Genomic DNA, 26,938 nt, shown 5'->3' on the forward strand with positions numbered 1-26,938 from the left:
TGAAACAGATGTCTTAAATTATTTAGTTGCGTTAAAAAATTGGTTTAAATATGGCCCTGATATGATTCCCTCAAGCTTTCTTAAAAATTGTGCAAAATATATCTATCTGCCCTTAACTAAGCTTTTTAACCTATCTCTTAAACAAGGTATTTTTCCGTCAATGTGGAAAAACTCTTTTATATTACCTTTGCATAAAAGTGGAGTTAGATCATCTGTTGAGAACTATAGGGGGATAGCTAAAATGTCAGCTATACCCAAACTTTTTGAAGCTATTGGGCCTCATGCATAAAACGTGAGCTTGTGCTCGGACTCGATTTTTTGAGTAAAAGGTGCTTGTCGTACGCATAATAAAATTTGATGTGTTTGCTTTTTCTCGCTGTTTCGGTTTGATCTCATCTTGCTCAGTTTGAACGAAGTTAGATGAGCTAGTGCTCATTGTCATATGCATAAAAACAAGCTTTTGCTTTCTTTTGTGAGCTCTTGCTCAAATTTTGTTGAGGCTGCCTTATAGTTGACTCGCGTACACTCGGAGTCGCGTTTTTGAGGAGTCAGAAGAATAACATAGGGGCACCACTCAGGAACATTGATAAAATTTGACTAAATCTAATATTTTGTGCAGATCCTGTATTCCAAACTGGTATAATCACAAAGTTGCTACGAGAGTATAATAGTTTTGTTCACAAACTAAACGAGTTAGATATAGAGTTATACATATATACCAAAGTGATCAGGGTGACGAGTAGAGTTCAAATTCGGATATCTGTCTTTCTGTCCGTCCGTCTAACTTGAGTAAAAATAGTCACATATCTTGTTTAAAATTGGTACACGTGTTTCTTGGCACCATAGGAAAGTTGTTTTCGAAGGTGGGATAAATCGGACCACTGCCACGTCCACAAAATGGCGGACCACGAAAAGGCAAAAAGTGCAATAACTAAGCCATAAATAAAGCTATGAAAGGAAATTAGGTACAAAGGATCGCACTGTAAAGGAGCATATTTGGATATCTCGTAAACTACTAAAGCTATACCAACCAAATTTTCTACAACCATTTCTTTTAATCGGATTATAACCATGCCCACCTCCTGTACAAAAGTTATGTTGAAAACTACTAAAAATGCTTTAATTCAGTAAGGAAAACCACCAGAAACCTTAAATTTCATTATACAGATGGTACAGAAGAGCTGCACTCAAAATGGTATACAAAATTTTAAATGGGTGTGGTACCACTTATAGGTCCAAAACCGTATCACACAAACTAATCCTCCAATTCCAATGAAATTCGGTTCATAATAATTTCCTGCCATCCCAATAATATGTTGTGAAAATAGGCCAAATCGGTTGTGAAGTCAATCTGAATCGTTTACTATAAAGTAAACACTAGTGAAGATATCGGAACAGAACTTTGCACAATTACTACATTTATAGTGTGGCCCTTCTAAAAACCGAAATTGGACCATAAGTTTAAAATTGATAGGGAATATTTTTCTTCTAATAATATGTCTCCGTGAGAAAAATGGGTTAAATCGGGTCATAACTTCACCTAGCTCCCATATATCTAATATTAAGGTTTCCAACTTTGAATGTACTTTATACCATATATATGACGAATATGTGGGTCAAATTGTGTGTTATAGTAATAACATTAAATGATTGATCGCAATTTAGAGAGTATAAAATGTTCGGTTACACCCGATCGTAGTGCTTTCCCTCTTAATTTAATTTTTGCTCAATTTCTTTAACACATGTTTCTAGTATTTTTTATTTTTAATGCTTGGTAATTTACCGTTTTCTAGTAAATATTTATTTTGTTTTAGTTTTTCTACTAATAATTTAGAAATGTCGTAAGTTTCTATTTTATTATTATTATTTGATCCTACTTCTACTTCACTTTCACTTGACGACACGTTCGCACTTCTGTAACAATTAGATGTTTGATCTCCTTTTGCTCAAGTAATTGCAATTTGTTTGAACTCATTTTTATGCATACGAAATTGAGCAAAAGCTGTTGCTGTTTGATCGAACTCGACTTACGAGCAATTGCTCACAAGCCTCAACTCAGCGCTTTTACTCGTTTTTATGCATGAGACCCATTGTCACTGACCAAATAACTTTCTTAATCTCTCCTTTAATTTCATTTTCTCAGCATGGATTTTGTAAAGGGAAATCTGCAGTAACAAACTTGCTTGAATTTGTAAACCATGTGTCAATGGGTTTTAGGGATAATAAGAATACTGATGTTATATATACAGACTTTAGTAAAGCATTCGATAGAGTAAACCACTCAATTCTTTAGCAAAAACTGGATTTTCTTGGTTTTCAACCAAAACTTCTTGAATGGGTATCCTCATATCTTACTAACAAAAACAAGTTTTATTTAATAATACATTATCCGATTCAATTAGTGTCACTTCAGGGGTTCCACAGGGTAGTCATCTCGGCCCGATTCTGTTCTTGTTGTTCATCAGTGATATACCTTCTGTAATTAAGTTTTCAGAAATTTTATCATATGTGGATGATGTAAAACTTTTTAAATCATATACTTCTCATAACGAAAGGACTGAGTTGCAATCGGGTTTAAATAATTTAGTTACTTGGTGTCACAAAAATGATATGCCACTGAATCTTAAAAAATGTAAAACGATGTGCTTTTCCCGTAGAACTGTTGATCTTTCTCACTATGTAATAAATAACTTCGGTTTAGAGCAAGTTTTTAGCTTTGTTGATTTAGGAGTTACTGTGGACCCTAAACTTAATTTTAATTCTCATGTAAATTCTATTGTCTTAAAAGCTAAAGGTGCTCTTAGCTTTGTTGAACGTTGGTCTAAAGAATTTAGTGATCCGTATATTACTAAAATTCTTTTTACAACATTGGTAAGGCCTATATTGGAGTATGGTTCTGTGGTATGGAATCCTTGCTATCAATCCCATTCTGATAAGCTTGAGTCGGTTCAAAAACAATTTTTACTTTTTGCTTTAGGCCACTTACATTGGGATTCAAGATTGAATCTTCCCCCGTATACTAGTCGTTTAAAACTTATAAATCTTCCCACACTCACTAGTCGCAGAGAAATGCTAGGTATAATATTCCTAGTAAAACTTCTGAATGGTTTAGTTTGTAGTTCATTCCTTTTGTCTGATATTAAGTTTAATGTCCCATTTCGTTCATCTAGGCAGTTTAGACCATTACTTCTAAAATCTTCTAGAACAAATTTTGAGTTAAATGAACCATTCTGCCGAATATGTCAGGATTTTAATTCTCATTCCAGGTCATTTGATCCATCTGACTCAATATTTAGCATCAAAAAAACTATTTTGTCTTCTCTTAATAAGTAATATTCAGAAATTTTTAACTTTTTGTTTTTATAAATTTTTAAATCTCAGCTGTTGAAATGTTTCTTTCTGCTGCTGAGCAGTTTGAGAACCGGACGCTTAAAAATCTCTTGCCTTTCTAGACTCGGCAAATTCCTCTCGTATGCGGACTGCGCTCCACGCGTTGGTTGGGCGGGAGGAGGGTAATCGTGTGGGTTTATTATTATTATTATTATAGTGCGATCCTTTCTACAACATTTTACTTTTATAGCTTTATTTATGGTTTAGTTATCGAACTTTAAGTTTCTGGTTTTCACCATTTTGTGGTCGTGGCAGTGGTCCGATTTAGCCCATTTTGAATACCAACCACCTCAGTGTGCCAATGAATATGTTTACTATGTTTCATTAATATACTTACAGTGGAACTTCTCTAACTCGAATCACCATAATCCACAAAAAAACTTCGAGTTAGAGATACTTCGAGTTATAAAATTTTCATTAAAACTTACAATTTTTCAAAAAGCTTTAAAATATAGATTTTTACACAGTTTTGTCTATTTACTTCGCATTAAGTTTTATGTATATAACCTTAAAACATAAATTCTGTAATGTTGTTTACTGCAGTCACTATTGTTTTGCTCTTGACGTTTCTATTCTATGCTCTTGTTACATGATTTATGCAATCCATAAGTTTAATACACATTTTTTGTTCGTTCCTTACAATATAGAGAGGCTATTTTAAAATTCTGCCTTGGTAGTACAATTTAAATTTTGTATTATGCCCTGGTTGAAAAGAAGGAAATTTGTATGAAATTTGACTTCTATTGCCCATTTAAAAGTTCGACTTATGGAGAACTTCGAGTTAAGAAAGTTTGAGTTATGAAAAGAAATTTGTATAAAATGGGATTTCTAAACGCTATTGCCAATTCAAATGTTTGAGTTATGGAGATCTTCGAGTTATGGAAGTTCCACTGTATCTCAATTTTTATAATCAAGTTATCGCTTGCACGGACAGACGGACGGATCAACATCCGGATTTCGAATCCACTTGTCATCCTGATCAATTATATATATATGTGTGGAAAGGGGGCTTAGGTGTAAAAAAATCAATTTTCACTTTTTAGTTGATTCGGATGGAAGATGAGATGCTTTTTCACGTGATAGAATCCAAAAAGTCATAACTTGTTTGAAAGTTCCCTAAAAATGTAGAGAAAGAAGAGTAAAAATACGAAAAAATATAATTTTTGTAATGAACAAAATACATTGAATTATAAGCTATAAAGACATGATTATACACTAGAAAAACGTATTATGGGCCAAAAATAATAATGCTGAGTAGTTTATGTATTTTTTTTTTGTTATCGTTTTCCTTGAGATCTTTTTACGTGTTGATTCTGAGGAAGATGAACCTGGTTCCTCGTCTGGTTTGAGAACATCTTCACTAGTTTTTGCCTTCCGTTTCTTCGATGGCAAATCTTTCGGCAATGGAGCCACAATATCTACTTTAGATATATCCGAAACTAAGCTGCGAAGATTGTGATAGATGTACCACTGACGTTCCAAAGATAAACCGGCTGGTTGTATAACTTTCGGCATTTCAGGATTCATAGGTTTTAACAGAAGCTTAAAGACTGCACTTCTTCACTGCCTGCGAATTTCTTTGTTTTTACACAATCTGTAGAGATTATGAAATGATGGAATTGAGTTATTCCAACAAGTGACTTGTACAGGGGTTTAAAATAGCTGTCCCATTCATACCAGAAGACTTTTTCAGGCGATACAGCTTTATTATAACATTAAATCTGCATACGTGTCGATGTTACTGACAGCATACTTACTTTTGAAAATACTGAAGTAACGATCAGGCGCGAACTTAGTGTGCCCTGTAAGTAGAAAATTGAATAAAATAGTTTTGTTAAGACCCCGAGCCAAACGCCATTGCAGATATGATAGTGTTATTCTTATTCTGTCCAACACAATTGTCACAGAAAAGAACGAGTGTTTCAATGTCTTTATAGTAGGTTTCCTGGTGATAATGCAGGATGCTCACAACACAGTTCGGTCCTTTACCAACGTCATCTTTTTCGTCTAGCATGTTAAATGTTAATTATCAGTAAGATCCTGTAAAGGCGAGCAATTTGAGTTGCTATGATTCAGATTGAAATTCTAACCTGAACTTTTTAATTTTCGTCTGTAATTCCGAAGACTCCGCACCTCTTGGTTGCTTTGAAGTATGCTGCACCAGGTTGTTGTGGACCTGACAGGGTAGTGAACGGTTTGGGTAAAATCAAATGACAGAACGACTGCTGTAGGGTCAGTATTTCTACACCAACTTTGATAATATTGTCGTTGATTTCGGGCTCGGTGGAGGTGATCAAGAAATTGATTAAGCTTCTGTTCGCGTTCAATGTCAGTAACACCTTTGGCTTGCTAAATCGATATTGCGTTGCATAACTGTAACGTAGGGTATGTATTTGAACCATATCCGTCGAAAACTGCGATTACTCATCTTTAATTCGTCATCACTGAGTGAAGAAATGTATTTTCGATAAATTGAGGACTTCGTCTCGCTGGATGGCAGTTTCATTATCCGAAAATCCTTAAATTTTGGGAGTCGTCCGGGCAGTGGAAGAGCCATTAAATCGGCTATAGACTCGATAAATTTTACAGCTTTTCGATGTCAGCCGTTTTAAATGACTTTGGATGTGTACTCGGTTTATTTGCCAGTCCGTGTTGGCGCACTGTTACACCCTGTGCGGCAAAAAGACGTACTAAATGTTCGTAACGCTTCTTCCCACACGCATGTGCAAAAAGGAAAAACGAACGACAAACAGGTACTCTGTAGAAGGTAAATGTAATTTTATGCCTCATAACTTCTGTATCCTGTCTCTGTCCATATTTCTTCCGCCCAGCAAGCTTTACGTATACACTTTCTAGCTTTTCGTTACTCGTAATTCCAGCTTCGATGTATCTTAGTATCATTAAATCAAGTTCATTTTTCGCCATCTCTAAACAATTGTTCCGCGTACTCTCGATCATTTTCCGTGGTATCAGTGTATGACATTTATTATTACAACAATCTTTTGACAGAAATTTTGTTACCAGCTCCTCCTCCTTTACTTCAACAACAGACAGGTCAATCTTAACAAAAGTTTGTTCGGTATCATCTTCTGCCTGAGATACATATACTTCGTCTTCATCATAATCGCTCTCTTCATTGTTTTCATCATCCTTTTCATGGAAATATTGTCCGTATACGGCACTGAACTCCTCATCAACACTCATGTTTCATTTCATGCGCAATGCGAAGACGATAATCAACAGAAACACTTACACAAATGTGATAATAGAACATCCGGAAAAGAGACGAATGAAAACAAGACAACTGCAGCTGCGCGGTATTAGAGTAAACGTCACTTCTTCAGTGTTACTTTTTTAAATGTTCCACACTAGCAACTTACACGATGAACTATAATAATAATTCGACCAAAACCAACACTTACTGGACGTCCTTGAAGCCTCTGGAAAGGAGAACAATTAATGAGATAACGAGAAACTGACGAAACGAGTTGTTTATTTTTAACAGCTGTTTCCCAGAAAACTAGTTTTCGCACGTTAGCTCCCTTTTCATACACCAGGTCACATATATAACCACATCCCCCTAATATGTTTTTTGCACATATCTCGTAAACTACAAAAGCTATATAAACCAAACAGAAAGGAGTTCTACGCGAAAAAACTTCGAACACACCAGGTTTTGTCTCGACCATGGATGTACTAAAGCATTAGCCAATGGGCTTGGGTGATCTCGGAGTTTGGATATATATTTGTTTCTGCTGTTCTTTACTTCTTTCTTTACCTTGAGAATACCAAGATCTTTATGGAAATTTTCATTACGCAAGTACAATGGTGAGCCGGTGATTGTTCTAAGCATGTTTTATTGGAATCTCTGAATTATATCGATATTGGTTACACAGGTCGTACCATACAGTTTAATGCCATACATCCAAATCGGCTTAATGACCGCGTTATATAACAGAACTTTTTTGTCTCGGCTATGTTTTGAATTTTTATTTAAAAGCCAATTTAAATTTGCTGCTCTTATCTTCATGCAGGTTATTTTGCTCGATATGTGTTTTTTCCACGTGAGCCTTTTATCCAAGTGAATACTAAGGTATGTTATAATACTTCAGTCGCTTGGGTACTAAAATATTGTTCATTTTATATGCCGGGCATGTTTTTTGTCTTAGGGAAAATGTAACATGCTTGCACTTTTGTTCATTTACATTTATACGCCAGTTGGCTAGCCACTAGACAAAAATCAAATGCTCTTCTAATACTCTTGATACTATAATTGGGTATTTGTTTCGGCTCACTAGAGCTGTGTCGTCCGCAAAAGTTGATGTCAAAATATTACTAGCTGTTGGAAGGTCTGCTGTATATATTATGTATAGAGTTGGCCCTAAAACACTGCCCTGCGGTACACCAGCTCGTATTGGTCGTTCTTCAGATATGAAGTCTCCTACTTTGACAGTAAACTTTCTATTTTTTAAATAAGACTCCAAGGTTTTATGCATTTCGAGTGGTAAGCTTTTTATAATCTTATATAAAAGCCCGTCATGCCACACTTTATCGAACGCCTGAGCCACATCTAGAAATATATCAGAACAGTACTCTCTATACTCGAGCGCCCTTCTGATTTCGTTAGTAATTCTATTTACTTTTTCTACAATGCCATGTTTTGCACGAAAACCGAATTGGTGCGTTGGTATTACATTATTTTCATGGGGGAAAGGAAACATCTATAGTAACTTCTTTTAAATTATTTTAGAAAGACAGGGTAGAAGACTGATTGGTCTGTATGAAGACGGCTGTGTCAAGTCTTTCTCGGGTTTATCTATCATGATGATCTGCGACGTTTTCCACGAAATTGGATAGTACCCGAAACCAAGAATTGCATTAAAAGCAAAGAGAGCACTATTTAAGCAATATTTGGTAGCTCAATTAACCTTTTTGGAGTAATTTTTGGATTCAGCTCTTTTATGATTTTAATAATTTCGGAAGATGACGCTTGAATAGACCCTAGCGACTCGTTAGCGGTATTGGAGATGATTGGCAAATTAAAGTTGTTCTTTGTTAGATATGTATATATGCATTTATTTCTGCTGTCCTTAATTTTTTCTTTACCATAGGGATACCAAGATCTTTATGGATATTGTAACGAAAATGGCACCAGAACAAACTAGAATTGACAATCGAAATCGATAACTTGCCAGATCTATCTAGACATCGATATTCGTAGTTGCCAGAATGTTCGAGTGACGATAACATGCTAACAATCGACTATATAAGGGCTGCCGGGCTGGCAGCAACACACAGTTCTGATAAGAGAGTTGTAGAGTGAGGACAATTCTAAGGAGAGAGTTGTCGAGTAAAGTGTAAACAAGTTTAAGTTAGAGTTGCAAAGTAGAGTACTGAGTAATAAAGTGATAACTTATATGGATTTAGAAATAAAGATTAGTGTATAGCCATTAAAGTGTGACTTTCATTTGACAATCCAGTGATCGAACTCAGGGTAGAGTTTTAGAGTAAACGACAGATTTTGGACATCCGTTACAATTGGTGTCAAAAGTGGGATTGACAAATAAAACAACGTCGGAGATAATGGCTAAGTTAAACGAATTAAGGATACCACAACTCAAAAGGGAGTTGGAACAACGAGGGTTAGCAACGAATGGGTTGAAAGCTGAGTTACAAGCCCGGTTGCGAGAGGCCATGGAGGAAGAAAACATCAACGTTGACGAATATGTTTTCGATTCGGTGTTGGAGGAATCAACAACGAAAATAGAAGAGAAGGAAGAAACCCAATGTTCATCAAAGAATACGGACATAAGAACAATGTTGGCAAAAATTTTGGTTCAGCAAGCCCAGATGAAATCGCAAATAATAACTCAAATGTCCTTAAAAATATCAGAGCTGTCAACACAAATGTCAGCACAGCTGAAAGGACGGGATGCACGTATATCACAGGAAACCTCACAAATAGCAGAAGTGTCAACACAGTCGGAGGTGAATGATGTATCCTTCCAATTGAAAGAGCAGGAGGAACTTGAGTCAATGGATGCGACTTCAAATAGAACAGTCATATTAAAACAGCTGGAAGAGCATGGGGAGAATATGTCCACATATTTGGAAGCAAATGAGACTTGTATGTCAAGACCTTTGGAAGCGCATGGAGAGATTTTGTTAACACAATTGGAAGTAAATGGGATATCCTCACAGTTGAAAGAGGAGGAGTCGATGGAGGTGACCTTAATAAGAGAAGAGGTGTCAGCACAGCTGGAAGTGTATGGAGAGTGTATACCATCGCAGGTTTCGGGACAGGTGTCGACACAGTTGAAGGAACAGGAGGTACATATATCGACGCAGGTGATCCCAGAGAAGACAGACGTGTCATGGACAAATGATTATGATCTGAAGGAAGAAGACTCTCAGACGTCCAAGGAAAGTCCAGAGAAAGAAGAAAAGGCTGCAGAATCTCTAGTCGCAAAGGCACAGTGCAAAAGCTTCAAGTTAGTGGCTGGTTGCTTATATCGGGTATGGACAAGTGAAGGACAAATCTCCCGATCTTTCATGGTTGATCGAAATGGAATATTACATAAAGTTCGCAATGTGATGCACAAAGGTCCTAACCAAGGATTCTTGAGAATCACGGATGCCTTGGAAAAATTGAAGAATCAATTTTATTGGGTTGGTCTTCGTTCAATGAGAGATTGCATTGCAGCTGAAGTGTCGAGTTCCAAGCGTCATAGTCATATGAAGCAGTATAGTTCGGGAGCGCCATTTGAACGATTCGCCATGGTTGTAGATGACCCATTACCTACAAGCAAATCAGGAAACAGGAGTGTTTTGATGGCTAGGACGGAGAAATTCCCAATTCTAAGCCAAGAGACTGACGAGATGGTGGACGTGGACATCAAAAGTTGGGAGGTGTGCCAGAAGCTATTTGTCCGGAAAATATGTGAAGCTGCATCACATCCACGATCCGATATCATGGTGGAAAGATTCATCCAAAATTTGGAAGAGCATTTTCGAAAGCTGGTGGATAGGTATCGTCACAGATACAGAGGATGTCCATATATCCATGTTCCTGGAATCAACGGCGTAGACCACTGCGAGGATAATTTTTGGTTACTGATTGATTTAAAGTTTAGGATTAATGCCAATGGAGAAAGAAACGCCAAGGAGGACAACAGTGTCCTAGAAGACGAGATGAAAGGAAGAAATGCTAAGGGTTTGGTTCTGGAAGTATGTCTAATCGGGACGATCAGACTTAAGTGGAGGGCAGTGTAACGAAAATGGCACCAGAACAAACTAGAATTGACAATCGAAATCGATAACTTGCCAGATCTATCTAGACATCGATATTCGTAGTTGCCAGAATGTTCGAGTGACGATAACATGCTAATAATCGACTATATAAGGGCTGCCGGGCTGGCAGCAACACACAGTTCTGATAAGAGAGTTGTCGAGTGAGGACAATTCTAAGGAGAGAGTTGTCGAGTAAAGTGTAAACAAGTTTAAGTTAGAGTTGTAAAGTAGAGTACTGAGTAATAAAGTGATAACTTATATGGATTTAGAAATAAAGATTATTGTATAGCCATTAAAGTGTGACTTTCATTTGACAATCCAGTGATCGAACTCAGGGTAGAGTTTTAGAGTAAACGACAGATTTTTGGAAATCCGTTACAATATTTTCATTACGAATGTATTATGGTGAGCATGTGATTTCTATAAGCTTTATTGATTGGAATTACATCAATATTAGTTGTTGAACCAGAGTTGAATTTCGCTTGTGATACTAAAATATTAATTTACTGCCGTGCACATTTTTGGTCTTATCGAAAATGTAACGTGCTTGCACTACTGTTCATTCACATTTTTATGTCAATGGCATAGTAATTAGGGATGCAAACGATATCGATATTTCATGTTAATGTTTTATAATCAAATTTTACTTCACATCTTCACACTTTTTCTGGTAGTAACCTGAAACCACAACATCTGTCAAATGTATTTACAATAACAGAGAGGGGAGGTTGAAGAGAAAATGTATCTCGGATCAGCTGTAACTCCCATCAATCCGAATCCAATAGAGTTTGGATTGATATGAATAGTGTTTTTCCGGAGTTGTATAAACAAACCTCGTTTTTTTCTAAATCCAGAACAACTATCACTCAGAAGAAAAATCTTGATAGTGAGAAAACTTTCCAAGCTGTTGTTTTGTTATTTATTGAGAAAACACTTTAACAGACAGATAAAGCTAAGTGAAAAACTAGTAAGGAAGGGCTAAGTTCGGTTGTGACCGAACATTTTATACTCTCGCAATTTATTTATTTAATTTTATTAATATTATGACAATTTGACACACATATTGGTCATATATATGCTATAAAGTCCATTGAAAGTTGGAAACCCTAATATTAGGTTAGAAGAACCAAGGTCCTCATGTTCGATATATGGGGCCTTGAAAACCTATAGTCCGATTTCGATTTGGGTCGGCTTTAGTATACCGTCCCACGATTTCGGGGTTAAAATGAATATGGGCGGATAGAGGAGGATCTCCAGATTACGAATATATATAATTATTGCCGCCGCAAACTTAAAGTTTCTGAGATATTTACATTTAGAATAGTTATTCCACCACTTTGATAATCCCCGGTGTTGGCTCGACCAGGGTTATTTTTTTGAAGCGCGGCCGAAGGCCGCCTCTCCAGAAAGTAGTTCTACGCGGAAGAACAAGTAATTTCCACCTCTTTGATAATCCCCGGTGTTGGGGGGTGTTTACTTAATAACTATTTATAAGGTATTTGTTTTCTTCATTTTGCGGATTTTATTCATTTTGATTATTTTTATTCGATTGCATGTGGCAACACTTATGTTTTGTCATCTTGCAACCCTTTTGTTATTGTACAAATAAACAGAATTGTGCAAAAAGTTAAATGTTTATTTACAGCAAATTTTGATATAATTTGTTAAAAATAAATATGTAAAATATATGTTAAAAATTCAATATACAGTGAGAAATAACGTGTTGAAAATTGTTAATTTTAAATCTTTATTTGCAAATATCTCAGAAACTATAAGTTTGCGGCGGCAATAATTATATATATTCGTAATCTGGAGATCCTCCTCTATCCGCTCATATTCATTTTAACCCCGAAATCGTGGGACGGTATACTAAAGTTTTCCCTTCGATTTTTAGAAAGGGGCTGCCACACTATAAATGCAATATTTATGCAAAGTTCTGTTCCGATGTCTTCAATAGTGCTTACTTTACATATTGTAAAGTAAACTATATACTATATATAGGAAGTAAGCGTCGTTGTGAACCGATTTAGCCTATTTTCCCAACATATCATTGGGTTGCAAGGAAAATATTACAAACCGAGCTCCATTGATATTGGTTGAGTAGTTTCGGGGATATGGTTTCTGACCCATAAGTGGGCGGAGCCACACCCACTTAAAATTTTGTATACCAATTTGGGTGGACTTTCTGTACCTTCTTAATAAAGAAATTTAAAGTTTCTGGTGTTTTCCCTTACAGAATTAAAGCATTTTTAGTAATTTTCAACATAACCTTTGTATGGGAGGTGGGCGTGGTTATAATCTATTTTTGGACTGTATAAGGCAGTACCTAAAAGTACTTTTTACTCAAGTTACAGCTTGTACAGGCGGACGGACAGAAAGACATCCGGATTCGGACGGATTTGGACTCCACTCTTCACCCGGATCACTTTGGCATATATAACCCTATATCTAACTCGTTTAGTTTTGGGTGTTACAAACAACCGTTATGTGAACAAAACCATAATACTCTCTTAGCAATTTTGTTGCGAGAGTTTAAAAATGTATCAACTTAAGACGTATTTCATTTATTTATGCTTCTGCTTCATTTATTAGAGCCCAAAAAAAGGTTTGGAAGGACGAATTAAAGGATGATCTGAAGAAGCTCCGATGGGAAAACTGCTTCTGCTTCTGTACCCCTTAGCTTTTCATACATAATATATATATATATATATATATATATATATATATAAGAACAGTTTCAAAGTTGGAATGTTTCGTCCATTCGAACGACATGACCTAGTCGGTAGTCGCTGTCTTTTTACTCACTTAACTATGTTTATGTCGTCGCATAACACATACAGCTCATCGTTCCATCGTCTGCTGTATTCGCCGTTGAAAATGTTCTGAGGACCATAAATCTTGCGCAAAAATTTCCTCTCGAAAACTCCTAGTATCGTCTCATCTGATGTTGACATCGTCCACGCTTCTGCCCCATAAATCAGGACGGAAATGATAAGCGACTTGTAGATTCGATTTTGGTTCTTCGAGAGAGGACTTTAGTTTTCAATTGCCTACTCAGTCCAAAGTAGCACCTGTTGGCAGGTATACGAAAAAAACAAACGGCGCGGTTGTTGCTTCCGATCAGTGTTGGTACATGTAGGGAAAATTCTCTACACGTAGGGATTTAAGTCGAAAAAAATGGACGTGGGGAAAAAAGGACAGATTTTTATATACAAGTAAAATGTAGGGATTTTTCGACAAGGCAAAATCGAAATTTCTATGTAATTTTTTTTCGGTCAAAATGCAAATAAGTCTATTTGGCAACTTTTTATCAAGAATATGTTCGAATGGCAGCATTATATCGGTTTCACCTTCACGTTGTCAAAGGCAGCACTCTGAAAAAGTGTTTGTATGGCAGCATGCTGGCGTCGCATATAATTCGTTTGCCGCTTTTAATTTGATTGCTGACCTTTTTTTGAGGTAAGTCTGAAGTAAATTTAAAAGCTTTTGCTTTTTTGACAAACACCAGTTTTACAGAAATGAGTTCTTCAACAGAATCGGACGAGAGATTCTGAAATTATAAAAAATGTTGATCTTGGGAGGAAAAAGTGCACCAGCATAATAAAAAATGTAGTAGCAAAAGAAGAAAAGGACAACTTGGTAAATAAGTTAAAAGTAAACCCGTTTTCCGTAATGATCGACGAGACCACAGATATCGGCCTCAATAAGCATATGTGCATCCTGGCCAGGTTTTACGACGAAGAAAAGGGACGAGTTGTGGTAAAGTTGTTGGATCTACTACCAATAGGAGCTGATTGCACTGCAGATGCTCTGTACAAGACTTTTAAGGAATTAATTTTATCCCTAGGAATTCCATTTAATAACATAATTGGTAAATAAAGTAAAATGGTCATATGTATATTCTTCACATATATGAATATGTATGTATAAACATAAATTTTAAAGTCGTTTTTTAGTCCTTGTATTTTTAAGGCATGTGCAGCGACGGCGCTAATGTTATGGTCGGGAAATGCAATTCATTCGCTTCCAGGTTGATTAATGACATTCCAAACGTGGTCGTTGTAAAATGTATTTGCCATTCGGCCGCAATTATTGCAAGTAAAGCTTGTTAAGCACTGCCAAGAGCACCCGAAGATCTTTTGCGGCAATCGGTTCGTATGTCTCTGGAAGTTCCAAGAGATGTGCGCAATTGGAAGCTGTGCAGGAAATGTTAGGTGGGAGGAAGAAAGAAATCCTAAGGATGTGTGCAACTAGATGGCTGTCACATCATAGGTGCGTCGAAAGTGTTTTAGAAAACTGCGAAGTCCATTTAGAATTTTTTAAGATTGACAGGTAGAATCTTAGATTCTATTCTCGATGGAAAGGGTCTGCGCTGGTCGTGCTTAAAGTGTAGACCGACAGATATTGAATTATTTAAAGTTTTTAAACAGGCGCGCAATAATTTTAAAGAAATCGGTCGAGAACTTCAAAACCTTACAGAAAAATTTAAGCATTATGAAGTATTGTTTCAATCATTTAAATGCCTGAATGATCAAGATGATAATGCTAAGCCTTCATCAAAACGTAAACGTCCGTCTAATGAGGAACCTGCCACTTTGTCCGTGAAAAGTATGTCACCGGTGAAATTAGACCTTATTAATCTCTCATCTCCTTGCCCTCAAGGAGAGAAGCCTTCCTCTTCAAAAGTGCTTAATCCTCCGAAAACAATTAACGATAACCTTAAGCGGAAAACTATTCAGGATCCGCCTCCTATTAACTCTGAGTTTGTGGCAAAAAATTTGGTAGTAATACCTCAACGAAAATCAATTTTCGTTTCGAGATTCGCTTCGGATACCACAATCGAAGATATAAAGTTTTACATCTCGTCGAAATTAAAAATTAACGATATTGATATTGATGTCAGAAAATTTAACTTTAAATACGAAAGAAACATATCTTCTTTCAAGATTGGCGTTTCAGCTGTTAATTTTCAATTGCTACTTGATGAATCATTTTGGCCACCTGGTGCTTTCGTGCGCGAATTCGAGCAAAAGCAACAAAAACAAACTGTAATTGCTCATATTCCAAAAAATGCCGCGGATTCAAAAAACTAATTATAAAAAATTCATTACAAATTCACTATCAAAATGTAAGGGGTTTAAATACAAAATTAAAAGAATTGTATTTGAACAGCACTAATTGTAATTTTAAAGTCATCGCTTTTACTGAAACTTGGCTTAAACCTCATATCTTTGATAACGAAATATTAAATAGTGAATTTCAAATCTTTAGATGCGATCGACTGAACAGAGTCGGGGGGGGGGGGGGTGTACTATTTGCTGTGCATTCTTCAATTCCATCTGAAGAAGTAGAAGTTCCTCATGCGGACTTTATTGAATTTAAGTGCATACGAATTTGTATTAATAAATGTTCTATTTATCTAACTTTATCTTATATTCCGCCTCAATCGGACTTATCTGTATATACGCAGCATGTTTCTTTAATAAATAATGTTTTTTCAATTGCTAAGAATACTGATTACATAATTGTTCTAGGCGATTTCAATTTACCGTGTGTATCTTGGAAATCTGTTGACGATTGCATTACCCCTTTTTGCACTCGTTTAAGCTTTAATGAGTTTTTGGAAGAAATGTCTGGGATGGGTCTTAACCAAATTAACTTAATTCCGAACAAGTTTGGTAAATTCTTAGATTTGGTCTATGTTGATAATACTTCAACAGTTTCTGAGGTCCGATCTGATCCTTTAGTTTTGCCAGAGGATTCTTATCACCCTGCCTTGGAAATTAATATCGAAATCATAGACGAATTACTTGTATGCAACAAACAGGACCTTTGTTCTCGGTTCAACTTTGCGAAAGCTAACTTCAAAAAGATTAATTGTGAACTTTCTAAATTGACTTGGCCTGATTATAGTGGTAATATTGAATTAAATGTATCACATTTTAATGAAACAATTTTTAATATTTTTGAAAGATTTGTTCCGAAATGTTTTATTATCAATAGAAAAAGTTTAAATTTGTGGTATTCGAATGAGCTATGTAAATTAAAAAATAAAAAAGCTCGTGCTTTTAAACTTTATAAAAGAACTGGAGCTCTTGTTGACTATTTAAAATATTCTAAATTGCGTCGTCAGTTTGAGAAACTTAACAAAAAATGTTATAAAAACTACATAATCAAAGTAAAAAATAATATTATTCGTAATCCGAAATTGTTTTATGGTTTCGTTAACTCCAAACGCAGGATTTCAAATTTTCCGTCCGCGATGAAATATAAATCAACAATGTCATGTGACAATTATATTATTTCTAATATGTTTGCAGAATTCTTCAAATCCAATTATTGTTCAAACTACCCTATGAATGTGCCATATCATCAAGTGTTATGTCCGAGTACTGTAATTAATACACCAATTATTTCTGAAACAGATGTCTTAAATTATTTAGTTACGTTAAAAAATTCGTTTAAATATGGCCCTGATATGATTCCCTCAAGCTTTCTTAAAAATTGCGCAAAATATATCTATCTGCCCTTAACTAAGCTTTTTAACCTATCTCTTAAACAAGGTATTTTTCCGTCAATGTGGAAAAACTCTTTTATATTACCTTTGCATAAAAGTGGAGTTAGATCATCTGTTGAGAACTATAGGGGGATAGCTAAAATGTCAGCTATACCCAAACTTTTTGAAGCTATTGTCACTGACCAAATAACTTTCTTAATCTCTCCTTTAATTTCATTCTCTCAGCATGGATTTTGTAAAGGGAAATCTACAGTAACTAACTTGCTTGAATTTGTAAACCATGTGTCAATGGGTTTTAGGGATAATAAGAATACTGATGTTATATATACAGACTTTAGTAAAGCATTCGATAGAGTAAACCACTCAATTCTTTTGCAAAAACTGAATCTTCTTGGTTTTCAACCAAGACTTCTTGAATGGGTATCCTCATATCTTACTAACAGAAAACAACAAGTTTTATTTAATAATACATTATCCGATTCAATTAGTGTCACTTCAGGGGTTCCACAGGGTAGTCATCTCGGCCCGATTCTGTTCTTGTTGTTCATCAATGATATACCTTCAGTAATTAAGTTTTCAGAAATTTTATTATATGCGGATGATGTAAAACTTTTTAAATCATATACTTCTCATAACGAAAGGACTGAGTTGCAATCGGATTTAAATAATTTAGTTACTTGGTGTCACAAAAATGATATGCCACTGAATCTTAAAAAATGTAAAACGATGTGCTTTTCCCGTAGAACTGTTGATCTTTCCCCCTATGTAATAAATAACTTCAGTTTAGAGCAAGTTTTTAGCTTTGTTGATTTAGGAGTTAATATGGACCCTAAACTAAATTTTAATTCTCATGTAAATTCAATTGTCTTAAAAGCTAAAGGTGCTCTTAGCTTTGTTAAACGTTGGTCTAAAGAATTTAGTGATCCGTATATTACTAAAATTCTTTTTACAACATTGGTAAGGCCTATATTGGAGTATGGTTCTGTGGTATGGAATCCTAGCTATCAATCCCATTCTGATAAGCTTGAGTCCGTTCAAAAACAATTTTTACTTTTTGCTTTAGGCCACTTACATTGGGATTCAAGATTGAATCTTCCCCCGTATACTAGTCGTTTAAAACTTATAAATCTTCCCACACTCACTAGTCGCAGAGAAATGCTAGGTATAATTTTTCTAGTAAAACTTCTGAATGGTTTAGTTTGTAGTTCATTCCTTTTGTCTGATATTAAGTTTAATGTCCCGTTGCGTTCATCCAGGCAGTTTAGACCATTATTTCTAAAATCTTCTAGAACAAATTTTGAGTTAAATGAACCATTCTGCCGAATATGTCATGATTTTAATTCGCATTCCAGCACATTTGATCCATCTGACTCAATATTTAGCATCAAAAAAACTATTTTGTCTTCTCTTAATAAATAATATTCAGAAATTTTTAACTTTTTGTTTTAATAAATTTTTAAATCTCAGCTGTTGAAATGTTTCTTTCTGTAGCTGAGCAGTTTGAGAACCGGACGCTTAAAAATCTCTTGCCTTTCTAGACTCGGCAAATTCCGCTCGTATGCGGACTGCGCCCCACGCGTCGGTTGGGCGGGAGGAGGGTAATCGTTTGGGTTAATAATAAGCAAGCTGCCGCGCAAGATAAGTTGAAATCTACAGAAATTATTTCGTTTGAACTCAATAACGAGTGTAATAGAGCTTATTTACTTTTTCTTAAGTATGTCCTCAACTATTTTAATACTCTAAATGCACTTTTTCAGTCCAAAGTGCCACTAATCCATGTTCTTCAACGGGAATCAGAAAAAATATTTTTGAGTCTAGGTCAAAATTTCATTAAACAGTCGGAACTTAATACTACTTGTGCTGTTAGGTCACCGCATATTTCTCTACCAATCGAAGAAGTTTGTTTTTGGGCATGAGTGCATCGATCTCTTAACAACTATTCCGAAGGCTGCTGCAAACAAAATAAGAATGGATTGCCTGCAGTTTTACATTATTGCTTTAGAAGAAATACAGCGAAGATTGCCCCTTGGAACAGGTATATTTACAGAAATGGAGTTTTTAAGTCCCGAAATTGCAATGGGGGTAAAAGGAAACAAAAATGATTTCACATTTAAAAATATTTGCAGCAGATTTAATGTAGATGCTTACGCTCTTCTACCAGAGTGGAGAACTTTTGAGTTTAATTTAAGAGCGATGAAAAAGATAATCTTTTAAAGATGGGTGTTCATACCAAATGAACACATCCCTGCATTGTCCTCTAAACTGGTCGAAAGACGAATTAGAGGACAATGCAGAAACACCAACCGCACCAACATATCAAATTAGAATCATTCTTATAAGAATACAACCGAAGAAGGAAGTGCAAAATAAGCGGACGGACAACCAACCACTGGATCACCACAATAATCAGGATCAGGAAATAACCATCCAACCAACGCGGGATTACCCACCACAGGTCATATATAAGATTAAAAGATATTATTGTAATTACCACTTAAGGTATTATATACGGTGTTATTTTACCTAACCCACCCTCTCATTTATAACAAACACACACACACCCTCTTATACAAATTAACCCAAACATATTGTATATATATAATATAAATTGTGAATTTTGATATTGAAAACGAAATCATCTCTTTTATTTGGCAACCGACTATTACGAAGTTGAATAACTCAACATTTTGGTCCAATCGAGCCGGATCGGTGCCAGATAGAAGGCGAACACACCCAAAAATAACAACCGTTTGGATCAACAGGATTTTCATCAAGCCACCAACAAACATCATCGTTGGATTAAAACCCGCCGGCAATTTTTACCGCAGCAAAAGGGAACAAACAGGTTAAACACTTACCCACCCAACTCAACAAATTCACCAAAGGCAACATACGTGGAAAGTATCGTAAGTACTTAAATACAATTTCTATTCTAAAACTATTTCATTAGTGCAAATCGGAAAAAAAAGCCAAAGAAAAAAAAAAAAAAACACAAGCAAATATTGTACTTAACAGGTATTAAATACAAAGCATTTGCGAATTGTTATTGCCATTTTCCGCTGTGCACATTATAAATATACATACGTGCATACAATATACATATTTTTTGAGCGCCAAGTAGCCTTACTCTTGGCAGCTACACATTATAAATATACATACGTACATACAATATACATATTTTTTGAGCGCCAAGTAGCCTTACTCTTGGCAGCTACACATTGCACATTATAAATATACTTACACACGTACATACAATATACATATTTTCTGAGCGCCAAGTAGCCTTACTCTTGGCAGCTACACATTGTACATTATACATATATACGTAAATATAATATACTCGCGTATTTTTTGAGAGCCAAGTAGCCTCACTCCTTGCGGCTACCCATACGCAAAATATACTAGCATATTGTTTGAGCGCCAAGTAGCCTCACTCTTTGCAGCTACCCATACGCAAAATATACTAGCATATTGTTTGAGCGCCAAGTAGCCTTACTCTTTGCAGCTACCCATACGTACAATATACTAACGTATCTTTGAGCGCCAACTAGCTTTACTCTTAGCGCACACATACACGAACATATAAATTATGTATTCCCGCGTTGGGAATATCAAAAAAATTATTTTATGATCGGACAGCGTGTCCGCTTTATTGATCAGAAACGACTCAAACTTAAATTTAACAATTTGATTAATTTATACTTATTCTAAGCCACGGAATTATTAAGTGGCGTGATATATTTCCTAGAATTAGTGTTAGCAATTAGTATATGCAATTTGATTGCATGTTCGGATGTGCTGAGGTTGCATCGGCAGAATTTACAAGTTGTCGCTTGCGCTGTAATTTCGGGGTTGTTGATATAGTTGCACTTTATGCTTGGATCGTGCTAACTCTTCCCCTCTTAAGTCGATTGTCCTCAATCGGGATTAATGCATTTGTGGTGTTGAAATTTGTAGAAATGGTCCCCTTTTTGCTGAAGTTGCTTCCGGTGGCTCAATTGAAATATTTAGCTTTTGCTGCTTTTTTTTATAATGATGTATACAATTGTTATTAAAATTATAGTTATAATTATAACATCAGTGCCTATGCTGATTAAATTCCTCTTTTTATTTTTATTCATTAGTAATTCGATACTATTTTCGTGATTTATTTGTTTCACATAAAGATCTTCTAATTTAAGAACAAGTTCGGTTACATTCTTTTTCTCTTTAATTTTTGTGATTCGATTTGGCAAAATAAATGTTTCATATATTTTAATGTTAATGTTCGAATACGTCCTATTAAGCGTACTAATATAACAATTTTCAAATTTGATAAGAAAGTTGCCTTTCTGTTTTATTTTTTGTTTATGGCAATTGTGTTCTATTTCTACATCAAAATGCTTAAATACTAGAATACCAGGAACTATTTCAGTGACATTTATTTTATCTATAGTTTCTAAATTACAATTTGCTTCTTCGAATTTCAATATATTTTCTAAACATTTATTGTGAATTTTTATTAAATTTTTCTCCAAATTGTTTTTTACATATGTTTCATACATATTGTTTTCTGAATCTATTAATACTTCGTAAGTATCTAAGGCTATTGATTTGTTAGTGGTTCAAATCTGATTTGTGAAAGGGTATTTGGTGAATATTGGGGTATTAGGAGGAAAATGATTATGTTGTTGTTTTGAAATATTACTGCTGTCTTGATATTTCGGTAACTGTCGAAATCTGTAATTAATTCGAGTTCTAATTTGGTGAGGATGTCCGTAGGAATTATACCTATTTTGCTGGAAAATATAATTTGTCCTATATCGTCTATGTGGTTTCGTAAAAAGGATATATCGTTTTCTATTTGGTATGTGTGCTCTAAAAATTGAACCTTGTCCTCTAATGACTTTATTTTATTTTGTGTGGTAAATGTATTAATGTAATGACTTATTGAGATTTGCTGTTGGTTAATATGTTTTGTTATATTGTTTATTTCCTCGGATATGAAGTTATTAACGCGTACTATATTCGTCATACTAGCTGTTGTGGATAATTCATTTTCGTGTATTTCTGTGAGTGCGTTATGGATTTCCGTCTCGTCATCACTGTCCATGGATCCTGCTATATATTTTAATCCTTTCCCTAGAATATTTACAAGTCCTCGTTTTGATTTTAAATGAGGGTGTAAGCCGCTTATTTTTGATTGGAGTAATGCGAAGTTCCTATTAAGGCTACTGATCCTATTTCCTAGTTCCTATTTGATATTAAGGCTACTGTTTCCTCGTAGGCTGTTAAGTTGATAAAATGAAGTGTTTTGTCATAATGATTAATTATTTTCAGTTCGTAAGTTTGATGGGTAAATATCCGTTATTATTCGTTAAATCCTGGATGTTGATTTGTTGTGCGTCTACCGTCAATGCTAGTACCAGCATGATTGTCATGATTTCCCCCGTATTCATTTTTCCTATTACAGAAGAAATTTTATGTGCTTAAATTCATATTTACTCATGCAATTCTATTTGATGTTACTTTTATGAACTACTCTACCTGATTTAGTTACTACTGTTATATTAAAAATAAATGTTGTATTAAAATTTTTCGCAACAATTTCTTTTCTAAATCTAGCCGATAACTTATTTCCTAATCTTCTATTTACTTTGACAAATATGATATCTCCTTCCGCATATGTGCTTGGAGGTGATCTGTTCTTGTTATGGTATGTAAGGTCTGCGTTTTGTTTCGCTAGGAGTCTGTTTATAGTTTCTTGTCTGTCTTTCTCCATTATTTTAGGGTCGCTATTAACACGTCTGCCAAAGAATATTTCTGCAGGTTTTCTTCCTGTTGTCGTATGAATAGTGGAGTTATATTCAAAAACTGATTTATCCAACAATTCGTGGAATGAACGGTACGTGCTCTCCTTTTGAAGACATCGCATTATTTCTTGTAATGTAGAATGGAAACGTTCTACCTGTCCGTTTGAATACTTGTATACGGAGCGGTTCTAAAAATATTAATTCCGAATTAATTTTCTATCATGAAGTTTATTGCTTCAGAATTAAAAGATTTCTCGTTATCCATCACTATTGTTTCTGGAACAAAGGAGAAAAGGATATCGCGTAAAGGCTGTCTGATGTGTTCCGATGCTCTCGATCGAATGGGTTTTGCTATTGCGAATTTGGAGAATTTGTCCATCGCAGTTAGAACTAATTCCTTGTATGTATGTGATTGGCGTTGCAACCGTTTAGCCGGTTATAGCCGAAAAGGAAAGAACTAATTCCTTACCAACTATAAACATATCAATGTGCACTATTTGGCCTGCGAACTGTGGAATGGGTGTGGCTTGAATTTGAGGTTTTATTGGACGTCGGTCATATTTGCTCTCCTTGCATGTTGCACAGTTTCTTATAATTTTCTTTATTTTACTTGCCATTGCAGGAAAATAGTACTTTTCTAGAATTTGCATTTTATTTTCCCTAGTACTTCTGTGCGCTCTATTGTGCGTTTTTATAATGATCTCTTCCTGTTCTTTTTCATTAGGTATATCTTCCACTTGTATCTGTGTGAACCTAACTCGGTATTTGCTAAAATGTAATGGGTAGACCTCTTGTATTTTGCCCATAACATATTCTTCTGCTTTTATACAGTTTATAACTAATGGGTTCAAATATCTTTTTAGAATTGATTTAAGGGTTTGTTCGGAATAATCAGGTTCCGTAATAATGTGTCTATGATATGCAGAAAACACGATTTTAAATTGATACGTAGATGTACTATCTGCTTTTAAAATTATTTGGTTTTTGAAAGCATTTATAGGGGCTTCTATGCTATAAATTAAATTATGGGACGAGCTATCATTCGAATTGGTTGCTATTGATAGACTGTTAACCTGTGATTCCTTCGGGGGTATCCTGGATAGTGCATCTGCTACGACGTTTTGTTTCCCAGGTTTATAATGTAAGTCGTATGAATATTCTTCTAAGGCTGCTTTCCACCTTTTCATCTTGCTATTGTTATTCTTATTGCTCAAAGCGTAAGTGAGCGGCTGATGATCAGTAAAGATTTGTACTTTAGCTGAGCCATATAAGTAATTCCTAAATGAATTCAGAGCCCAAATTATGGCTAGCATCTCTTTTTCATTGGCGGCGTAATGTTCCTCCGCCTTGCTCAATGTTCTTGAGATAAATGCCAGAGGCTTTGAGTCTTGCGATAGTACGGCTCCGATTGCAAAGTTGGAGGCGTCTGTTACCAGTTCGAAATTTTTCTTATAATCAGGATATGCAAGTATCACATCTCTGGAAGTGAGTGAACGTTTTATATTATTGAAAGCTTCTATTGCTTCTTCGTTCAAAAGTATGTTTACTTTTGCGGATTTGTTTTTCGATATTCTACCTTCTTCCCCTCTCATGAATCTTCTGTAGTATCCTGACAAACCAAGAAAACTGCGAAGCCCTTTTAAAGTTGTAGGTTCTGGAAAGTTGGCAATTGCTTCAACTTTTGCAGGATTCGTTTTTATGCCATTTGGAGATATGACATACCCTAAAAATTCTACTTCCTTTTGGAAGAAGTGACACTTATCCAACTGAACTTTCATGTTGGCTTCGTCCAAGGTATTGAAAATTGTTTTAATGTGAAAAAGGTGCTCTTTTTCCGTTTTGCTAAATATAATTATGTCATCGATGTAAACATAACAGTATTTTCCTATGTGATCGCGCAGGATATCATCAAGAGCGCGCTGAAAAATAGAAGGAGCGTTTTTCAAACCAAATGGTAAACGTGTAAACTCGTATTTACCATTGTTGATGGAAAATGCCGTTTTTTCGATGTCAGGTTCTTTTAGAGGAATTTGATGAAATCCGCTTTTCAGATCTAACACTGAGAAAAATTTGCTTTCACCGAGCTGCGAAATTACTTCTGTTATTTCAGGAATTGGATATCTGTCTGCTGTTGTGACTGAATTTAATTTTCGGTAATCGATGACCATTCGGTACTGTTTATTCCCCGCTGAGTCGGCCTTTTTCGGGACGATCCACAAGGGTGAATTGTAGGGAGACCTAGAGGGTCTTATAATCTTATCATCTAAAAGTTTCTTTACCTGCTTTTCTACCTCTGATTTGAGAGATGCTGGGTATGGGTAAAATTTCGAGTAAACAGGAGAGTCCGTTACGGTTCTTATTTCTCCAACAACTTTTGTTGTGTATGTTAATTTTTCGTTCGGCTCCGCGAACAGATTTGGGAATGCGTCTACTGCTTGCCTAATGCTAGTCTTCTGCTGTGACGATAAGTGCTCGTCCTTTATATGTATTGCATTCACTGCCTTTGATGGAAGCTGCTTTAGTTTAATTTTTATTCGATTTTTTATTTTTAAATAATTTTCATTTGTGTAGATAATTGCTTGAAGCTCTCTTAATGTGTTGTTTCCCAAAATTCCATCGAATGTCTTTAAGGATGGCATTAAGAAAAACTTGATTTCGTTATCTAGACCAAATAGTTTTAGCATTGTGTGTTCATTAATTTTAACATCACCTGTTACTGTTTTTGCAAAAAATGGGTTTTTATTTTTAAGACGTTTTTTAACCAAGTGTGGTTGAATGTAGTTTTTACTAGATCCTGTATCTACCAAAAACTTAAGAATTTTCCCGTTATCAGCTCTTGCTTCGAAATATGGAAGCGAAGAGCTCATCAAGCTAAAAAATGAACTTCAGATGGTTCGTCTTCCGAATAATCATTCTCCACATCTTTCGACATTGTGGCAATGTGGAAAGTTCTTTGGGTTTTCCTTTGTTGCTGATTATTAACTGATGGTGGTCTTTTTCCTTGAAATTGATTTTGAGGAGTTCTGTTCATATAGTTAATTCGACGTGATTGCATACTCTCGTCAACTTCCATGGGTTCTGGCCGGGGTTGAGGTTTAGGTGGCCTTGGTGGAGTACTTGTATGCTGAATTTGGTTAGGAAATTGTTGTCTAGATTGCCAATTTACTTGATTTGGTTGTGGCAAGTATGCTAATTTAGGGTAAAAGGATTGCAGTTGTTCCTGTAAAGAACGTCGCTTAGGGTAGAGTTGAGGAGTTTGGTATGCCGTTTTCACATTGTGAGCATGATTCATGCGAAAATTCTGATTGTCTAGTTTCAGGCATAAATGAAGGGCCTGAGGTAAGTCGACCGGTTCTCTTATTCCCAGTAATCGTGGGAGGTCGCCATTTAATCCTCTTATGAAGGTGTCCAAAGCTTTATCCCTGTATGATTGCGTTATCATTCGTAGAGATTCGTTGCTCATTTCGGTACATCCTAGTTTATTTAAAATTAATGAGAGGTGTTTGTATACTTGCTGATAGAATTCAGCAACCGTTTTATTACCTTGTACTAGAGTTGTCATTTGATACTCTAAGGTGGATAGGTCACGCTTGTCGGCATAATGCATTGCTAGACATTTTGTTATTGCTGACCAATCTAGTGGAGTGTTGTAAGATTCCAATGCCATATCTGCATTGCCTACAATCTTATTTCTAACTACACTAAGGATTCCGTAGTATTTCGGGGTTCCTTTTTTTTTCCACGATATGAATTCGCGGCCAGAAAATTCTTTTAGACACTTCACTACATCAGGGATCCTATCTAAACCGTCTAAATTTCCTCTATGTCTGTCCTCTATAGTTTGATCAGTTGTGGTTGCCAAGTTGGCATCCGGATTTAGGGTGGCCTGTACTACCTTTGGTCCTTGCTGCTGTAGAATATTTGTCGCTATATTCGCTATTAATGATGT

At 35.5% G+C, this 26,938-nt stretch overlaps 1 protein-coding gene across 7 annotated transcripts in view; it reads right to left on the reverse strand.

Annotated features, from left to right (window-relative positions):
* The window catches only part of Ttll5_0 (tubulin polyglutamylase TTLL5), a 133,123-nt gene that overhangs the window by 89,543 nt on the left and 16,642 nt on the right, over positions 1–26,938 (reverse strand). The window contains exon 2 of one of the 7 annotated variants that reach the window (XM_054226121.1): positions 6,813–6,830. The exons of the other annotated variants lie outside the window; for them this stretch is intronic. Within the exon in view, the coding sequence (XP_054082096.1) occupies positions 6,813–6,830 (18 nt within the window). The remainder of the gene's footprint in view (positions 1–6,812; positions 6,831–26,938) is intronic. 7 annotated transcript variants of the gene reach the window in all.

This window comes from Zeugodacus cucurbitae, chromosome 2 (assembly GCF_028554725.1).
Source record: "Zeugodacus cucurbitae isolate PBARC_wt_2022May chromosome 2, idZeuCucr1.2, whole genome shotgun sequence".
NCBI lineage: Eukaryota > Metazoa > Arthropoda > Insecta > Diptera > Tephritidae > Zeugodacus > Zeugodacus cucurbitae.